Here is a 20896-nt window from a genome sequence, read left to right as displayed (position 1 = left end):
CTGGTCTTCCTCGGTGGTGTCCCATCCAAATACTAACCAGGCCCGACCCTGCTTAGCTTCTGAGATCAGACATCGGGCTTGTTCAGGGCGGCATGGCCATAGACCATAGACAAGGGCTTCACTGGGGTGTGAACCCAGGACCTTCTGTGTGTAAAGCAGACATGCTAAACGCTACGCTATGGAACCACGTCCCTAACTGATTAATTTAGAGCAAGTTCCCCTTAGCTTTTCTTACCCTCATTTCACTATCTACTAAAGAAACTAGTAACGTTTGTTCTTGAAGTACTTTGAGGCTTTGAGATAAAGTTTGCCCATAGGCCTGTTATATTTCTAGGGATAATTTTAAAGATGTAAATGACCTCTAGATAAACTGTATCACTTAGCTATTAAACTTTTTATGCTTCTAAGAAGCAGAAAGATGCTTTGTTAATGCTGAGGAGCTACAGGGCATGTCTCAGCTCACAGTTAGATCTTCCTGCCTCATAACATTTCCTTAGAAGGAATACAATTTACTCTTCTGAAAAACACAATAACTTTCCCAAGGTTATTGTTTGTGAATTGAGAATTGGTCTCTGCTTATACCCTCTGACAGTCCAAATTTTTGTTAGTCAACTAAGAGAGCCACGACTTCCTGATGCAGTATGTTGTACACTATTTGAATTTACTAGTGTCATACCTCATAAGAATCACCTTTTCAGGAATGGCACTTTGATAACAGCACTTTGATAATAACTGAAACCCAGAATCCTGAGATGGAATGAATTCTTAGAAATGAGTAATTCCTTTATTTTTCTCTGCACAACGAGTTTGAATAAAACATAGCAAATCTCTCTCTTGACACAGTCCTTTAAAGTTCATTTTTCTCAAGCAAGTCATTATTTTCTTCTATTTTAAGTAATGTCCCTGCATCACACAAAAGATACTGTTAGTATTTCTATATTCTACTACTTCTATTTTTCTTTTACCTCTTAAATTCAGTGATAACACTGAATATCTCACTTTTTAGATGGTACTTTTATTTATCTTTAGTGAAAACTTAACTCAATATAGAAATCATTATTTTTCCTGATAAAAAGAATAAAAAAGGAGGACATTAGTTTAGTGATTAACTATGGCATTAATTATTAATAAATCCATTTAAAATACTTATAATTCCCCTAAATGGAGGTAATTTTCACCAGATAATTTTAGATATTTCCTGTATTATGGCCCATTTGGGGTTAACCTAGGCAAGGAATTCTCAGCTCAGTACTGAGGAGCCTTTAAGAGGTATCAAGTGGCCTCTAAATGATTGCAAGCTGTTCCAAAATACACAGTTCTCACATTTACTCTTTTTGAGAAAATGACTTCCAGTGTGATCTTGATCATTTCTTATGTTTTTCATGCCTTCCTGAAAAGCTGCCTTTACATCTGGTAGCACTTTCCTTTAGCCTGAAAAATGTTCTTCAGTATTTCTTATAGTGTAAGTCTTTAGGTAACAAATTCTTGTGTTTACATTTGTCTGAAAATATATCTCATTTTCATTCTTGAACGATTTTTTTCTCTGAATATAGAACTCTGAATAAATTGATATTTTTATTCTTTTCTTGGACTTTAAAAATGGTGTTCCTCTAACTTCTGGCCTTTGTTGTTTCTGAAAAAAAAATTAAAGTATTCAAATTGTTGTTCCCCTGCATATAATGTGTGATTTTTTTTCTGGATGCTTTGAATATTTTTTCCTGGTTTTATTGAGATATGAATGACATATACCACTGTATAAGTTTAAGGTGTACAGCATAATTACTTTACTTACATATATTGTGAAATGAATATCACGATAAGTTTAAAGAGTTAAAGAGTCTCTGTGTTTAGTTTTCAGCAGTTTTACTGTGGTGGTTCTAGACACACTTTTTTTTCACATATATCCTGCTTGGGTTCACTGAGTTATTTGAATATGTATATTAATGTCTTTCATCAAATTTGAGAAACCTTCAACTATTTTTTCTTCAAAGATTTTGAATCATTTAATCTCTCCTTTTTCTGTGATGCCAGTTAGTTTCTCTCTACTCTTCAGATTGGATAAATTCTTATTGTGTTCTTTTTTTTAGTTCTGTTTATTCTGTTATCCCTATTCTACTGTTCAGCTCATCCAACTGCTTTTATTTCAGATATCTTCAGATAATGTATTTTTTTAGTTTTAGAATTTACATTTGGCTCTTTTAAAAGTTTCTATTTCTCTGCTAAGATTTCCTATCTTTTCAGTTATCATGAGCACCTTTTTTACATCATCAAGATAATTATAATAGCTGCTTTAATTCCTTGTCTGCTAAATGCCATATCTGGTTCATTTCAAGTTTAGTCTGTTGTCTTTTCTCTTGAAAATTGGTCATATCATCCTAATTCTTTGTATGTCTAGAAATTTGGAGCTTTTCCTACATATTGTGAATATTTTGCTTTTAAGTCTCTGGATTCTCTTATGTTCTTCCAAAAAATGTTGACTTTTTTTCCTTCGATTTAATGGTCAATTTACTCCATTATGTTTAAGCTAAAACTTCTTTCTCTTAAATAGCAGCTCAAATCTCAGTTCAGTTCTTTTAGCCTTAGCTGTGCTGTTTGCAGTCTGCCTTGTGCTCCAGGAGTCATGCAGAAATTTGAACCAATCTTATACACAGAATTTGAATATCTCCTCCCCCCCTCCTCTCTCTCTCTCTCATTTTTCAGTGGCTATGGTTGCCCTAAACTCATTTATTGATTTCTTTATAATATAAAGACTGAGTTTTCAATTAAAAATTTAGCCACCCCGTGAGGTGATAATTATGGTCTGCTCTCAGATTAAAAGGTCCTTAAAAATTGGGAAACCACACTCTTCTTCCAAGTGTCAGTTCCTCTTCAGAATATTTCTGCATTTGTTCATTCTCCAATGGCATCAAGTAGTTAGGGGTTTGGTTTAGTTCGATTTTGTGTTTTGTTCAAAAGTATAGTTTTTATCTATGGAAGGGGTGATCTGGTAAAAACTCACTCCTGACAGCTCATTTTTGCTGTAACTTTTAAACCTACAAATGTTCGATTAAGAGTTCTGTTGAGCAAGGCTGTAATGGAGAGGGAAGAGGATGGAAAGCAGTCAAATCAAAAGACTTGACACGGGAGGGTGAAAATGGCAGAAACCTTAAAGGAAAGCCCAGAAGTCCATGTAAGAGGTGAGAGACTTAACATGACCAACAGCACTTTCTTACATGGAAGAGATATAAGAATTCACCAATGACCAGAGTCTGGATATGGAAAGAAAGCGTTATGCAAGACAGAGTGTACAAAGTTCTATTGAGATGATTTCAGCCTCAACATGCTCCTTTGCCTTTACCTTAAGAGTATTCTGAAATTTTGTTATATGTCAGAAAATCTGCTTTGTCTTATCTCTACCTCTGTTCATTTTCTCAACATTGTCAAGGCTTTCCCACCTAAAAAGCGTACCTTTTAACTTTAGGAAATTCATAACATACATAATGAGGAATTAATGGGAATCAGAAGAGAAGAAGAAATGGAGATGTCTGATGATGAAATAGAAGAAACAACAGAAACAAAAGAAACTGAGGAATCAGGTAAAGATAATTCTGCTTTGATTTATTTAACATCTACTTGCAAGGATAACATTTTAAAATCATCAATATCCAGTAAGTTATGGGCACACATCTATCAGACTGAAACCATCTAGAAATAATTGGTGAGGTTATATACATATATATAACTATATATATATTCAAACTGATCTCCATTTAGTCTCTATCTTCCACCACAGTACCGAATTAAAACTGGACTTTCTCTTCCTAGGAGCACTGGACATTAGGAATCATTGTCCTATATTTTGTTTGGATTTTTTAATTTTTATCTTTTAATTAAGGTTGATATTCAATATTATTTTATATTAGTTTCAGGTGTACAGCATAATGGTTAGACATTTATATAATTTATGAAGTAATTCCTCAATTAGTCTAGTACCCACCTGACACTATACGTGGTTATGGATTTATTGATAATATGCTCTACAATAGAAATCAGAAGAGAGCTTATGCATAAATAGGCAACTAACCAAACTTTTAGGAAAAATAGTTAGATCCTTACATCTCTTATACCTTACACCAAAATTAATAACAGATGGATTTGAAATTCAAATGTAAAAAAAATGCATATAACAAAAGAAATTCTGGAAAATATAGGAGTTGGTTAAATAATTTGTGATGAGAATCTCCAAAGATAAAAATAACAAAATGTATTTTTGATAAATTTATCTGCATAAAAGTAATTATTTCTTTAAAAATTAAAATTTAAAAGAGAATCTACAAACTAAAGGGAAATATCTACAATATATGAGTCTATCTATTTTCTGCCTTCCATTGTGGTTACTTGGGGGTTTACTGGGAACCAAACAGGAGTCAATAAAGACTTGTCTGGGTAAAGGCTTTTGCTCTCACCTAATATGTTCAGGACTCACTGTGAGACAGAAGCCATGGTATGGGTCCCCAGTGGAGCTCATAAAGCAAACCTATTTAACGATATAGCACAGCACTCTTTGATTTCATAATAAACCATTTTGGAGGGGAGATGACCATGGGGGAGATTAAAATATCAGCCAAAAGACCAGTGTTTTCAGATAAATATTTCCAAACAATCTTAGGAGTCTGTAATGTACAGTGGACAAATCACTGGACTTAAAGTTAGAATACTTGAGTTTTAGTCCCAGCTCTGTTCTTCTTGACATAGGAAGGACTTCTTTCCCACTGAGCCTCAGCTTCCACACTTGTAAGAAGTATATTATAAAAAACTCTAAATGTGATTTTGTGATGGTTAAATGAATTCATTTATTCATTTAATAACTATTGCATGCCAAGTACTGTGCTAGACATTGAAGATATGGTAGTATACTGTCCCTACCATGTGTGTGCTTAGGGGTGTGTGTGTGTATGTGTGTGTGTGTGTGTGTGTGTGAGAGAGAGAGAGAGAGAGAGAGAGAGAGAGAGAGAGAGAGAGAGAGAAAGAGAGAGAGACTGAGACAGAGACAGAGACAGAGAGACAGAGTGAGACAAAGATACAGAGACAGACAGAGACAGAAACTAGAATGGTTATAATGAAAATCAGGATTTCTCAGTTCCAGTACTTACATATTGAATTCTAAGCTCTATAGCCACTTAAGTAGTCCTAGAATCTTCATTCCATAAACAGAAACTTGTAAAGAAAGAAAACTACCAAGTCAGACTTTCAGGTTTTTTTATTAATTTATTTATTTTAATTAGTTTCAAGTATATAGTACATTGGTTAGAAATTTATATAGTTTGTAAAATGATCCCCTCAATTGTTCCTTCCCTCCCTTCTCCAACTAGCCAACGTATTAATGCTAATTGCTTTCCTTATGCTGTGCTCCCCATCCCTGTAACCATTCATCAGCTAATCCTTCACCTCATTCTCCCAGCCCCCCAAACCCCATCCCTTCTATCCATCACCAAATTGTCCACTATATTCGTGAGTCTGTTTTTGATTAGTTTGTTTTTTTTATTCCTTAGATACTGCATATAAGTGAAATCATATAGGGTTCATCTCTCTCTGTCTGACTTAAATATCTCCTAGGTTCATCAAAGCAATATCTTATTCCATCTCCTTCCTTTTAGTCTACATGTGTCTTTTAATATGAAGTGAGTCTTTTGTATTTTTTCTTCTTAAAGAAGTCTCTCCATTTTTTCCTGTAATACTGGCTTGGTGGTGATCAATTCCGTTAACTTACTTTTGTCTGGGGAGCTCTTTATCTGTCCTTCAACTCTAAATGATAGCTATGCTGGATAAAGTATTCTTGGTTGCAGATCCTGGGTCTTTATCGCATTGAATATTTTGTGTCAAGCCCTTCTGTCCTACATAGTTTCTTTTTAGAAATCAGCTGCCAGTTTTATGGGTGCTCCCTAGTAGGTAATTAGTGCTTTTCTTTTGCTACTTTTAAGATTCTCTCTTTGTGTTTAACCTTTGGTATTTTAATGATGATGTGTCTTGGTGTGGGCCTCTTTGGGTTCCCGGTTTTGGAGATGCTCTAAGCTTTCTGAGGTTGCATGTTTATTTCCTTCACCAGGTTAGGGAAGTTTTCCATCATTATTTCTTCAAATATATATTCAACATCTTGTTCTCTCTCTTCAGGTACTTCTATGACATGGATATTTTTACCTTTAAAAGTGTCCCATGGGCTCCTTAAATTAGTATTATAGTCTTGGCTTCCTTTTTCTTGCCATTCTGATTGAGAGTCTTAGCTTCCCCATCCTCTATATAGGTCATTCGGTCCTCTTCTTTATTCACTTTGTTTATGCTATTTAATATACTTCTCATCTCAGATAATGTGTTCTTCATTTCAGATTGGTTCTCTTTTATAATTTCCATTTCTATTTTTATGTTTTTTATATTGTTGTTGAAGTTCTCACTGAACTCATCTACACTTCCCTTAAGTTCATTGAGAATCTTTATAACCAGTGTTTTGAACTCTGCATCTGTTAGATTGCTTGATTCTATTATTTCTGGATCTCCATTCTGTTCTCTCATATGGTTTCTGCTTCTTTGTCTTTCCATTTTGGCTGCCTTTCTGTGTCTGTTTCTATGTACTAAGCAAAGCTCCTAAGTCTTCCAGTCTTATTAGTGTGGATTTGTGAAGAAGGTGACTAGTGGCACAATCCTGAGAGAGGTTCAGCTGCAGGCCAAATTTAGCCCTAGCCTGTGCCCCTCTGGGGCCACCTGTTAAGATTCAGCAAGCAATCCACGGATTCTATGGTTATAGGTGCCTCAAAAGGCCATTCCAGAAACCAAGGCCAGCAGCCTCCAGTGTGAGTCTAAGTGCTGTTCAGCAAGGAGCACCTGACTTACTGAGGACACACCTGGATGTGGCTTGGGTGGGGCTGTGAGTTGGGGGAGACTGGGTTTCAAGGAATTTTCTGGGCAGAGTGACCGCTATTATCCAATTTGTTGATGACACAGCTATAGCGGTGCTGTGTCTGTGTACTGGAAGAGGGGAGGGCTCAACAGGGAATAATGAATACCACTGGCACTTCTGTACAGAGTTAGTCTTGCCTCGCCCCTCACTCCAACAATGTCTCCCTGTAAGTCCCTGGTGTCCCCTGCACACAGCCCAATCAGTACTGGTGCTCAGAGCAAGCAGGTCCATGTCCGTGAAAATCAGCTTGCAGATTCGGCCCCTTTCTGCTGCTGCCAGTGCCGCAGCCTTTGTCTCACTCAACCGCTCGAGACCAGGCAGCCCAGCGTCCTCGCCCAGTTCTACCTTCTGCTGTTGCAGGGTGCTTTCTTGGATTTCTCCCTAGTTGTATGGCTTGTTCATCTAGATCCTAGGAGTTTTCCTTGCTGCTGCTCCTTGTTTCTGTCACAACTTTGATTTGGTCGCCAGAGAGGTGAACAGAGCCTCTATCATCTACATCATTTTTTTCCCTATCCCAGTTAAACTTTTTAAAAGGCATTTGTTAGCTGCTACATCTGAATTTCATATATTTATGCCATATGTTAGATTCCTAAACATTCAAACCTACATATATATGAATAAACCCTTTGAAATCAGTGAATAGTTGGTATTTTCAGAAAAGTGAACTAATTACTACAACCACATTCTATAAACTTATAACCAAAATAAATAAAAGTTTAATAATAATTGAGCTATTAAAATTATTTAAGTGCTTAGCCAGAATGTTTTGTAAATGATTAGTCTTTGACTTGTAAGATTATCTCCACCTCAGAATCTGCAGTATTGTTTACAATGTTAATCCAGTATTACCTTGAAATGAATGCAACCATAAGTTTGAGCACCACTTGATAAATCTCTGAGTTTGAGTAGTTAATGGAGGAGGAAAGCTGTATAGGAGATTCAGATTGAATGCACTTACTAGCGTTATATAATTGCATTTTGTTTCCTTATTTCTTTTGAGTTTAAAGTTGTATTGGCTACTGCACAGAATCTTACTCACTTAGAGACTAGAAATCCCCTGATATATCATCTTATAGCTATTTTCTTTCCTGTTCCACATGTCAGGATGCTGCTTGGTCAAAAAAAGCTATCTACAATAGAGTTAATGGAGCTTACCAAATAGCTTTTCTCCTAGAAGGTTTCAATTCATTTTATTTCAAGGACTTTTGTGCATTTTTCTTCCCCTAGATTATATCTAATTTTGTTATCTCACTTCTGTAGTACTCAACTGCAGAAATCTTGCTCATTGTGAGCCAGTAAGCAGGTGCTCAGTTTTTATCAAAATCAGCTACATGTTTTAGTTATCACTTGGTTCCAATTAAAAGCTTAAGAAACTAGATCTCAATGTTGATGTTCTTCCTGTGAGATAAGAGAAGTGAGGCTAAAAGTATACATGCAGCTCATGATTCTCTATATAGCAAGAGATCAGTCATCCATTAATTAGAAAAATGATTCAGAAATGAGACCATGAGGAGCGAGCATATCTGGAATAAATATTCTAGGAGTATTTGCATGGAAGTACAGAAGGAAGAAATCAGTGAGAGGTGAGAGACCCATCAGCAAGGACCAACATGAGTCTGTATTGACTAGGAATGCCATCTCTGTAACTTCCTATAACAGTCTTCTGCAGCCCAGGATAAGGAGCAAAGAAAGTTGAGTCAAGTGACCATCAGTTAAGGATTGGCATGATAAGCCTGGCCAAAGGTTTTCAGGAGGATGAAGGAATACAGGGAACTTAACAATCTACAGTGGACTCTGTTTAGTAAGATAGCAGTTAATGGACTGGGTGAAGTTGGCCACTCCAAGAAATTAAAGGTTCCAGAAGGAAAGAGAGCAGAGTCTCAGGGTGATGAGGGCTGGTGAAATAACTCAAATGAGGATATTGTGTTTGAGAGAGGAATTTAGAGATCTCAGAGGAGAAACAGTGAGGTGCATGTATGCTGCTACAGCCTTATTTGGAGTAATGACCTGCAGAGGAAAGAAAAGCAAGGCATTGTAAAGTCAGGGAACTCACTTGAGATTTTGCCTGAACTGGCCTGCAACCTCTCCCAATGGATTATGCTCAAATCATCTCTCTCTCTTTCTTCTCACTCTTTGTTCTTTTTCACAATTCTCATAGTGAATCATTCCAGCTCAAAATTTTAATGAACCTTGAAAGAAATGTTAAACATTTTTCTTCTATAATTTGGAAACATTTTTTAGCATCTTCCTTCTAAAATTTGGTAACTTTTTTTAGCATCTCTTGTAATGTGGTTTTGTAAGGGTGGCCGACTCACTGGATTCACTCCCATTAAATATTTTTGTTTCTTTTTTTGTACTATTAAAGAAACAGGCATTAATTTTTTAATGGCACAAAATCCCTTTAGATCTTTTGTTACAGAAAAACATGTCTGAGATTTTTCTCTGACTGACTCCTCTAAAAAAGGTGTTCACAGCTGCCTTCATACTTTTATATTGCCATGATGAACTGGCAGCCTTCAAATCTGAGAAGCAATCCTCTTAAGGAGAATATTTTTCCCACATAAGAAATAATCAAAAAGGAGAAACCAAGAACTAATGATGACAGGATATGATTAAATTCTATGTACTATACTCTTTAGTATCAGGACTGATGGATTCACCTACTCAAACATATTATTAAAAGGTAATATTGAACTTTTCAATGTTCTAGCAATGTACAAAGATCTCCAGCTTCAGAAATAGGCTCGATTAGTATTAAGTCTGTAAAACTAAAGACTTGGTGTCCTCATTAAAATGACAAAAAAAACTCTCATTTCAGAGAGCAGGAAATACATTTTGTAAGTTAGGTCCCCTCATAGCATTATAGGAGATTACATTTTCTTTTGCTTAGTGACAGTTCCAAACTGAGGAGATTATTATCTCCTCCTACTTGGCTGCAGGTATCCATCTCTGTTCATTTTTTTTTTCTCATTTTCTCAGAGGGAAAATATTTTCACATTTAAACTGAAGAATATCCCTCTAACCATTCTCCTAGATCTTTTCCTTTCCATGTTTCTCCACATGACTTCTAGGATTTGAGCACAATTACTGGCCTGCTTTGCAAGAAGAAACAAAAAGAGGAAGATGAAATATCACTATTTTCTGTTGAGCCACGTGGCTTGCCAGAGGAAAAACATGCAAACCAAAGCAGAAATAAATAACTGTCCATCTGCAGCAGTCACTTGATCTACAGAGTAACCTCTGTGCTATTCAGCTAAACTCTAGCTCAAGATTATTGAGCTAGATTCTATCCTCGGTACTGACCCAGCAAGCAAATTAAATATTTTAGTTATCTGTATGGCAGATAGTTAATGTCCCTCTTTATATAAACTTTCCTCTATACACTCATCTTCACTTTTAGTGTCTTCTTTTGGTGTTGTGATGATTAAGAACATGCCTGTCTGTTGATAAGTATCCCAGCTGCTGGGAGAGACAGCAAGGATAGCTATTATTTAGAGTGCTAAGAATTCAAGTCTCTGACAGCTTTCTCGTCAAAGATACAGTATCTGCATAATTAGAACAGGAATTAAAATCAGTAATAAAACCAACATAAAATGAATGTGTCATGCCAATAGTCTTTAGTAATTTTTTTCAATGTAAGGGTTAAAACTACCATATCAGGATAATTGCATGGTCATACACAGAACACAAATGTGGGCACTGAGAGCATGTTTCAACACTACCAGAAAATATTTCTCACCAGAACCCTCTGGTTAAAGGCATTGACTTAAATCTAGCACCTCCCTAGAGGCAACTTCCTTTTTAAGAATAGGAAATGTTTTACCTTCAGGATATGGTTTCTTCTATATATTTGTAAATCAAACCTTCTTTCTATTCATTATGTAGAAGATGAATCTTGTCTTTGAAATCCCTTTATAAGTCTCCCTTTAGATTATTATAACTAAATTATTTAGATTATTATAACTAATAATCTTGAAGATTTTATTTCCATTACTTTCTTCTACCCAAAGTCCCTCCTCATAGGTAGCTGACAAAATTCACAAAATTTACACCTTTAATATTCTTATACATTTAGTTGCAGATTTTTAATTTTAAGCCATTTTGATAATGTCTCTTTTCTGGGCTTTATGCTCTGTTAAGAATCAAAAAAGAAATAAACTTTAAATGTTTCCGTTAATTTGGAATATAAACAATAAAGATTAGCAGAATCTCTTTTTTTACCATAGTCATAAGCCTGAAACTCAATAAATGTTTGTTGAAAGAAAATCTTAGAATAGCTTTTATAATTTTTGACCTTGAAAAATGTGCCATAACCATAAATAATTAAATTTAACCTAGATTTTCCTATGTGCATTAGTTTTTTAAATTAATAAACTTTAATTTTTAAAGCTGTTTTAGGTTCACAACAAATCTGAACAGAAAGTACAGAGAGTTCCCAAATACTCCCTGCTCACCATCTCTCCCATTAACATCCCACACCACAGGGATACATTTGTTGCAATAAATAAATACATTATCATCACCCAAAGTCCATAGTTTGCATTAGAGTTTACTCTTGGAGTTGTACAGTCTATGTGTTTGGACAAATATTCAAAATGTATGTATCCATCATTACAGTATCATACAGAATAGTTTCACTGTCCTAAAAATTCGCTGTGTTCTTATTATTCACTCTTCCCTCTCCATCTAATCCCTGGAAACCACTGATCTTTTTTACCGTATCCATAGTTTTGTCTTTTCCAGAATGTCATATAGTCAAAATTATATACCATGTAGCTTTTTCAATTGGTTTCTTTCACTTCGTAATATGCATTTATTTTTCCTTTAGGTCTTTTCATGGTTTGATAGCTCACTCCTTTTTAGCACTGAGTAATATTCCATTGTCTGGATGTACCACAATTTGTTTATCCATTAACCTAATAAAGTTTTAGCAATCGTGAATAAAGCTGCTTTAAAATCCATGTGTAGGTTTTTGTGGAGACATGTTTTCAGTTCACCTGGGTAAAAACCAAGGAGAATTATTGCTTGATCCTATGGTATGAGTATGTATAATTTTATAAGGAATTGCCAAACTGTCTTCCAAAGTTGCTACACCATTTCGAAGTCCCATCAACAGTGAAGGGTGATTCTTGTTTGTTCCACATTCCTGCCAGCACTTAGTATTGTCTTTGTTTTGGATTTTGGCAATTCTAATAGGAGTATAATGATATCACATTGTTGTTTAAATTTGTGATTTATAATTCACTAATAACATATGGTGACATATGATGATGCTTCCTTGTCATTGGCATATCTGTTCAGGTCTAATTTTTTTGATATTTATCTTGTAGATATTCTCTGAGTTTCCTGGGTCTGTGATTTGGTGTCTGACATTAACTTCAGGAAATTTTCAGTCATTATTGCTTCCTTTCTCTCTTTCTTTCTCTTTTGATAGTCTCATTACATGCAGGTACATTTTTTGAAGAACAGAGTGCTCTGGCATTTTTCAAAGTGATTCCTTCCCCTCAGCCCTGCGGGAAGTACAAGAGGAGTTTTTCTCTGATATTTATTCTGAGGACTTGGTTGAGATAAAACTTACTATGACTGGGTCCCCATGGACTTTTTAACTCTCAGACTTGTCCATACTGAGCCTCCAGCAATTACTCAATTAAGTTTAGATTTTCCTCCCTTGGCATTTGTTCCTGTGGAGGTTTTACACATGGGTTTCTGGTTTGGTAAATTGCAATCTCTGTAGTCTCCTCTATCTCTGTTTTGGGGGATAGTCATTTGCCCTGTTACTTCACTCCTCTGATGGATCTAAGAAGAATTATTGATTTTTCAATTTGTTCAGTTTTTTCCTTGTTGTTAAAATAGAGTGGCGACTTCTAAATTAATCCCAGAACTGAAGTGATGTGTCTTAATTTTGACATTTACCTTTCCTTTGTAAGACCCATCAAGGCTACATTTTTTAAAAAACAGCTTTCATCAGAAGTATTGTGTGGGCAGTCATCAGTTCAAGACAATTAGCACTATATTTTATTATTATAGGGTTATTATCATTTACTGCTTTTCAAATAAAAGTAACTGAAGTTCTCTGGAAATACCTTAGCTATAATTGAGGTGAAGCATATGAAACATAATGAGGACTTTCATGTGTTGGAATCCTGTGTTCATTTACAAAAATGGGCTTGTATGCTTTCGTGTCCATCTCTTGCTGCCATAGCCAGCAGACCTAAAGTTTCTCATTGAGAAGCTTTATATACACATCGATTTAAAACGCCACTTTCATGGTAATAAGATGAAACACAAAATAATCTGGATATATGGTTTTACTACTTTATATTGATTGTTTAGCCTTAGTATCACAGGCAGAAGCACTGAAGGAAGAAATTGACAGCCTCCGTTGGCAACTCGATGCCTATAGGAATGAAGTCGAAGTGCTTAAACAAGAACAAGGCCAAGTCCACAGAGAAGATGACCCAAACAAGGAACAGCAGCTGAAACTCCTACAACAAGCCCTGCAAGGAATGCAACAGGTAAAGAAAAGCATTTTGGTTTTCTGAGCTTTTTGAAAGGATAGCATCAGCTCCTCACCTATAAAAGGGCCCCTGCAAATAGCAAATCTCTATTCTTCTTGATATCTAGTTCTCTAGCATAGCTGAGGAAGGGATTATGTGTTGTGGTTAACGAAATATTCTGATTAATACAGAGTTAGCAATGGATCACCAGTTTTCAAAGAATGAGCATTCAGTGAAAACTATTTAATAAAACTACACTGAACATAATCTAATCTTTATGTTTCAGAAGGTACTTTGGGATCTGGACAGGGCCTCAGAGTCCTTATGAAGAACCTTAATTACTTAGATATGAAAAAGTGCTGATGATTAAGTATCAAATTGATACAATGCTAAATAATACAGCCTTTTATAAAGAGTGCCAGGAATCCTACACTTGTGTAGGTGAAAGCAAGGATGTTATGGGTTTTCAAGTATCAATGCTTTGGGTACATAATATTAATTTGCTCTTCTGTTTTGTTTTCACAATCATTTAAGTGAATGAATTTACCTGCACATTACTCTAAGTATAAAAAGTAAATAATTGCATCTAACTGTAATTTAATTTAAATACAACATTGTATAGTAGATGCTCAATACCTAGAAGTTTCATGTAACCAGCACCACAGTGAGCCTACAATTTAATAGATATCTGTTCTAATTATAGTAAAAGAGTAGTACTTATGAGTAAGGGTACTATTCTCCTTTGTCTTGCCAGACTACCAGCCATTTTTCTTGCAACTCAAATTGTGCAATATTTTTTTTAATTGTATGCCTTTAAATTAACTACAGCAAAGCTTATTGCTTTTTGGAAATCACAAACTGTGAACAGGAATTTTCTTCTGGAAATAAGAGCTCCATATTCATATTACTTCACTATCATTGTCTTCCTATGTGACAAGCAATATCACATTAATATTTCACCTTTCTGATTAGCAAAATGTGTGAAATAATGATTACTTTTTATTGTCATCATGGAGTTTAATTAGATCATGTAAATTACATGAGAGTTTTTTTTCATTAAAAAATTGCATCTCCTCAGCTAGACTTCAAAGAATTTTGACAATGTCAAAATTGTACTGGGTCTTTTAGCCTTTCTTTTTGGGTCTTTTGCAAGCTTCTGGAAAGCAAGACTTCAGAAACATTTTCTTGTTGTTTCCCCTCTTACCTTGATTTTGAAACCATTCCACATAAGGACAGTTAAATGCTACTTAAATGCAATGATGAACTTTTTTTTTATTTCATCACTTCAAAGACCTAACAATTAGGTCTCTACCTCCTAAAAAATTAACTTCATTCAGTTTGATTACATTTAATTGGAAAATAGCTTTGTAAACAATAATAAAATTTCTTTCATATTATCCCCAAAAGATGTGTAGTCTAATATGATGATTAAGAGCATGCACTATGAGGTTGACCCAACATAGGTCAACCCAACTCTGCCACTCGGATTACCTTAAGCAAACCACTAAATCTCTCTAAGCCTCAGGATTATGTATCATAGGGTTATTGGGAATCTTAAATGAGACCATGCATATGAAAACCTTTGGCACATGCTAGATGCTAAATAAATAACATTTTTTTGTAATAATTAATTATGATGAATCCAGTTCCTTGCCTACTACTTGTATTTAACAAATTTCATAAACTAGGCTTGGAAAATGGCTATTTGCAAGGATGCTTTGCAACATTTAGTTCCATGCAACAATCAAGATATTGTCTATACAGTATTCACTGCACCCTGCCCTTACCCTGGCTGTAATAGGAAAGTTAAGTGATTAGATCAGTTTCTCAAACTCTTTCTAAAATATGAACAAATACAAAGGAAGTTCATAAAAGGTAAATAAAATAAGCTTAAGTGAAAAATATCTTGATTTTCCCTTTAGTATAACTACATGGAGAAATGATTGTGTAGGCTAGGGTAAAGTGAGACAGGCTAGCCTAATATCTAATTTCAGCCAGGGTGTTTAAGTGAAGTACAACTCCTTAAGACTTTATTATCTTTGACCTTTCCTGTAGCATCTACTCAAAGTCCAAGAGGAGTACAAAAGGAAAGAAGCTGAACTTGAAAAAATCAAAGATGACAAGATACAGGTGGAAAAAATGTTGGAAAATCTTAAAGAAAAGGTACATGAGTCCTAAGTGAACCTACTCTCTTGCCATGCCCCCATTTTCGGTGACAATCAAAATGCTCTGGAAGTTACTGCAATAAGAATCAATGTGGAATGTTTGGCTGATGGGGGATTAAAAGCCCCATATCCAGAGTAATTCTCGAATCAAGGGCTCTGTTTTTAAGTATAAGTCCTTGGCATTTCTAAGGGTTCTAGAGAGTGTACTTTTCAATTAATAAAATATCAGTACATCCCTAAAATTCCTGTCTTCCCTCTTGGAGAAGACCTGAGTGGACGCCTCATCCCTGTTTCATCTTGTCAAGAAAATAACATAGAAAACTGGTGTGACGAAGAGTACCTTTAATTAAACATTTCACTAAAGGAAGAGAGAAACACAAACACAACTAGAACACTGATATTTCTTTGCATACCCTCCATCTAGTGTAATCATGAGCACTTGCAGGTGAAATAGCCAAAACCGAAAGGAGGGAAATCTTGGAAAGCAAACAAGGAAATACAATATTTTAAGCTAGATGATAGCAAAAAGGAAAGCAAGATGGGACTACCTAAAGAGAAACTGCAGCAGTAAGAACCACCAGTGAGTACCTCTAAGAGAGTCTACTAACATCTGGATGGATTAATGTATCACAACCATAAATGGGATGCCCTGTCTATTTAAAGTATGCAAAGCCTACTGATGGTGTCTCCATTATACCTCTCTAATTTCTTTTAAGCCCGAATATTCAACTGAAAATTATCCCTTAGAAAGGAAGGCCTACTGATCAGAACTACCTATTTTTTAATTTTTCAATTAGAGTTGACATTCAATATTAGTTTCAGGTGTACAGCACAGCGGTTAGCTATTCATATAATTTACAAAGTGACCTCCCCAATTAGTCTAACACCCACCTGGCACTATACAAAGTTATCACAATATTGTTGACTATTTTCCCTATGCTTTACTTTACATCTCTGTAACTATTTTGTAACTACCAATTTGTACTTCTTAATCCATTCCCATTTTTCACTCAGCAGCCCAACTCCCCTCCCATCTGGCAATCACAGGTTTGTTCTCTATATCTATGAGTCTCTTTTCACTTTGTCTCTTTTGTTCTTTAGATTCTATATATAAATGAAATCATATTGTATTTCTCTGTGCGACTTATTTCACTTAGCATAATAATCTCTAGGTCAATCCATATCATTATAAATAGTAAGATTTCATTTTATTATGTATGAGTAATATTCCATTGTATATATGTACCACTTCTTCTTTATATAATCATCTATTGATGGACACTTAGTTTGCTTCCATAGCTTGGCTACTGTAAATAGCACTACAGTGAACATAAGGAGTACATATATCTTTTCAAATTAGTATTTTTGTTTTCTTCAGCTAGATACTCAGAAGTGGAATTATTGGGTCATAAGGTAGTTCTAGCTTTAATTTTTTAAGGAACCTTCACACTGTTTTCCATAGTGGCTGTACCAATTTGCAATTCCATCAACAGTGCATGAGGGTTCCCTTTTCTCCACATCCTTGCCAACACTTGTTTCCTGATTTACTGATGATAGCCATGCTGATAGGTGTGAAGTGATAGCTCATTGCGGTTTTAATTTGCATTTCTCAGGTGATTAGTGACATTCGGCATCTTTTCCTATGTCTATTAGCCATTCGTATGTCCTCTTTGGAGAAATGCCTATTCAGGTCTTCTGCACATTTTTTAATTGGATTATTTCTTTTATTGGTGTGGAGTTGTATTCTTTTTAATTTTTTTGGATATTGACTACTTATAAAATATATCATTGACAAATAACTTCTACTAATTAGTAGGTTGTCTTTTTGTTTTGTCGATGGTTGTTTCCTTTGCTTTGCAGACACTTTTTAGTTTGATGTAGTCCCATTTGTTTCTTTTTTCTTTTTATTTTTCCTTGCCTGAGGAGATATATCAGAAAAAAAATATTACTAAAAGCAATGTCAGAGAGTTTACTGCCTGTTTTCTTCTATGAGTTTTATGGTTTCAGTTCACACATTTAAGTCTTTAATCCATTTTTAGTTGATTCTTGTATATGGTGTAAGAAGGTTGTCCACTTTTCATTTTTTGCATGTGTCTGTCCAGTTTTCCCAACACCAGTTTTTAAGTAAGCTGTCTTTACCTCCATTGTATATTCTTGCCTCCTTCATCATAGATTGAATGACCATATAGGCATGATTTATTTCTGGGCTCTCTATTCTGTTCTATTGATCTATATGTCTCTTTTTATGTCAGTACCGTGCTGTTTTAATTATTATAGCTCTGTAGTATAGTTTGATATCAGATAGAGTGATATCTCCAATTTTATTCTTCTTTTCCAAGATTGCCATGGCTATTCAGGGTCTTTTATGGTTCCATATAAATTTTACAATTATTTGTTCTACAGAACTGCCTGGTTTTAATGTCTCAGAAGCAAGAGAAGATTAGGATCTTAGACTAAGAGCCAGAAGTCAACAATTCTACAGTTCCACAGGAGCTCATGCTCTTTATCTTCTGTGCTCAGCTCAGGAAGATGCAATGCATACAGGCTCTGCATGTGTTTGCCAGCATAGTGACTTACCCAAGGGTGCCATTAAGAACTGGCAACCTGGATGTAGTTGAAATAAATGATTGAAAGTGTTTTCTTCTGGAGACCACTTGCAATATGCTTTTAATTTTTCAACTTCAGAAAAACAACTCACTTTCCAGTTTTGTGAATGCCATTAAAAAAATTGCAGAGAAATTCATTTATCAAGCTTTTAATTGAAAAGTGCTAAAGTTGCTCTATTTAGCAGGACTTTCCTCATACTATCAGAGTTTCTAAAATATCCCGGAGCTGCTACATGGCTGTTTCACTTCTTACATCAAATGGAGCATAAACCCAGAAGACTATAGATAGACTTGGGATTATGCTAATGACATTATCCTTAGACTCACTCTTTAAGATTGCCATCACCAGTACCATGCCGTTTTGAATACTATAATATTATTTGTTCTAGTTATCTGAAAAATGCCATTGGTGTTTTGATAGAGATTGCAAGGAATCTATAATTTATTGCTTTTGGTAGTACGGACATTTTAACGATATTAATTCTTCTTATCCATGAACTAGTATATGCTTCCATTTATTTGTATCTTCTTCAATTTATTTCTTCAATGACTTACACTTTTCCAAGTACAAGTCTTTTACCTACTTGTTTAAAATTATTCCTGAGAATTTTACTGTTTTCGATGCAATTGTAAATGGGATTGTTTTCTTAATTTCTCTTTCTGCTAGTTCATTAGTGGTGTATAAAAATGCAAACGATTTCTGAATATTAATTTTGTATCCTGCTACTTCACTGAATTATTTTATCAGTTCTAACATATTTTTTGGTGGACTCTTTAGGGTTCTCTCTATACAGTATCATGTCATCTGCAAATAATGACGGTTTTACTTCTTCCTTTCCAATTTAGATGCTTTTTATTTCTTTTTCTTTTCTGATTGCTTTTGCTAGGACTTCTAATACAATGTTGAATAAAAGTGATGAAAGTGGACATCTTTTTCTTGTTCTAGATCATACGGAAAACACTTTTAACTTTTTATTGTTGAGTATATTAGCTGAGTGTTTTTCCTATATGTCCTTTATTATGTCAAAGTATGTTCCCTCTATTCCCATTTTACTAACTTTTTTATCAGAAGTGGATGCTGGATGTGTCAAATGCTTCTTTGCATCTATTAATAAGATCATACAATTTAAATCTTTTAATTTATTAATGCAGTGTATCACATTAATTGAATTGCATATATTGAACCAACCTTGTACCCCAAAGATAGATACCAGTTAATTACGGTGTATGATCTAAATGTCTAACTGAATTAATTTTGCTAATATTTTGTTGAGGAATTTTTCATCTATGTTCATCACGGATTTTAGGCTATAATTTTTCTTCATAATGTGTTTGCCTGGCTTTGGAATTAGAGTAATGGTGGCCTCATAAAATGAGGTTGGGAGCCTTCCAATATCTTGAATTTTTTCAAATAATTTGAAAACGATAGGAATTCATTCTTTTTTAAATGTTTAGTAAAATTCACCTGTGAAACCATTTGGTTCAGGAATTTTGTTTGTGAGTTTTTTTTAAATTAATTAATTTACTTTTCATGGTGACATTGGTTAACAAAATATGATAAGTTTCAGCTGTACACTTTAACAGTAGGCATATATATATTTACACTGTGTGTTCACCTCCCATAGTTAGATTTCTTTCTGTCAGCACACATATGACTCACTTTAACCCATCTGATTCCCCCCATGCCCCACCACCTACCCTCAGGTAAACTCTAGTCTATACTCTGTGCCCAAGAGTCTCTGTTTGTTTGTCCTGTTCATTTGTTGTTTTAGGTTAATATCCATATAAGCGATATCATGTGATTTTCAAGTTGTTCTGTCTGGCTTATTTCGCTTAGCAAGATTGTCTCAAGATCCATCCATATTGTCACAAAAGGCAGTATTTCATCTCTTCTTATGGCTAAGTAATATTCCATTGTATATATGTACCACAGCTTCTTTAGTCAATCATGTATCGTAGAACACTTCGGTTGCTTCCATGACCTGGCAACTGTGAATAATGTTGCTATGAACATCACTGTGCAAATATATTTTCAGATATGAGTTTTCAAGTCTTTGAGGTAAATACCCGGTAGAGGGATTGCTGGATCATATCGTAGATCAATTCTTAGTTTTATGAGGAAAGTCCATACTGTTTTCCATAGTGGCTGTACCAATTTGAAGTCCTGCGAGCAGTGTATGAGGGTTCCTATTTCTCAGCATCCTCTCCAGCATTTGTTATTACTTGTCCTGTTGATTATAGCTATTATAACAGGTGTGAGATGGTTATCTCATTGTGGTTTTGATTTGCATTTCCCTAATAGCTAGAGATGTTAAACATCTTTTCATATATTTGTTGGTCATTTGTGTGTCCTCTAGGGAGAGTGTCTGTTCAAGTCCTCTGCTCATTTTTTGATTGGATCGTCTCTTTTCTTCTTGTTGTTGAGTTGTATGAGTTCTTTGTATATTTTGGATATTAGGCCCTTAAGAGGCGTTGCTGGCAAATATATTTTTCCATTCAGATGGTTGTCTCTTTACCTTATTGAAGTTTCTTCTTGCTGAGCAGAAGCTTTTTAGTTTGATATAGTCCCATTCATTTATTTTAGCTTTTACTTCTCCTAGGGGCATTTTAGAAGTTAATAAAAAGAAATTTTCAAAACAGTTTACAAAATACATATGCGAAGTAGGAAAAACATGGTATTCTTATTCTGTGCTCTGA

At 34.9% G+C, this 20896-nt stretch overlaps 1 protein-coding gene across 1 annotated transcript in view; it reads left to right on the top strand.

The window, feature by feature from the left end:
• Nucleotides 1-20896, top strand: part of ENOX2 (ecto-NOX disulfide-thiol exchanger 2) — a 91281-nt gene that overhangs the window by 55897 nt on the left and 14488 nt on the right. Inside the window, 3 exon segments of the mRNA XM_015589861.1 lie at nt 3461-3575; nt 13265-13446; nt 15484-15591. Coding sequence (XP_015445347.1) covers nt 3461-3575; nt 13265-13446; nt 15484-15591 — 405 coding nt within the window.

Source organism: Pteropus alecto, unplaced genomic scaffold (assembly GCF_000325575.1).
Source record: "Pteropus alecto unplaced genomic scaffold, ASM32557v1 scaffold145, whole genome shotgun sequence".
In the NCBI taxonomy this organism is placed as follows: domain Eukaryota; kingdom Metazoa; phylum Chordata; class Mammalia; order Chiroptera; family Pteropodidae; genus Pteropus; species Pteropus alecto.
The sequence above is the reverse complement of the archived record's forward strand: the minus strand, read 5'-3'. Positions and strand labels throughout refer to the sequence as shown.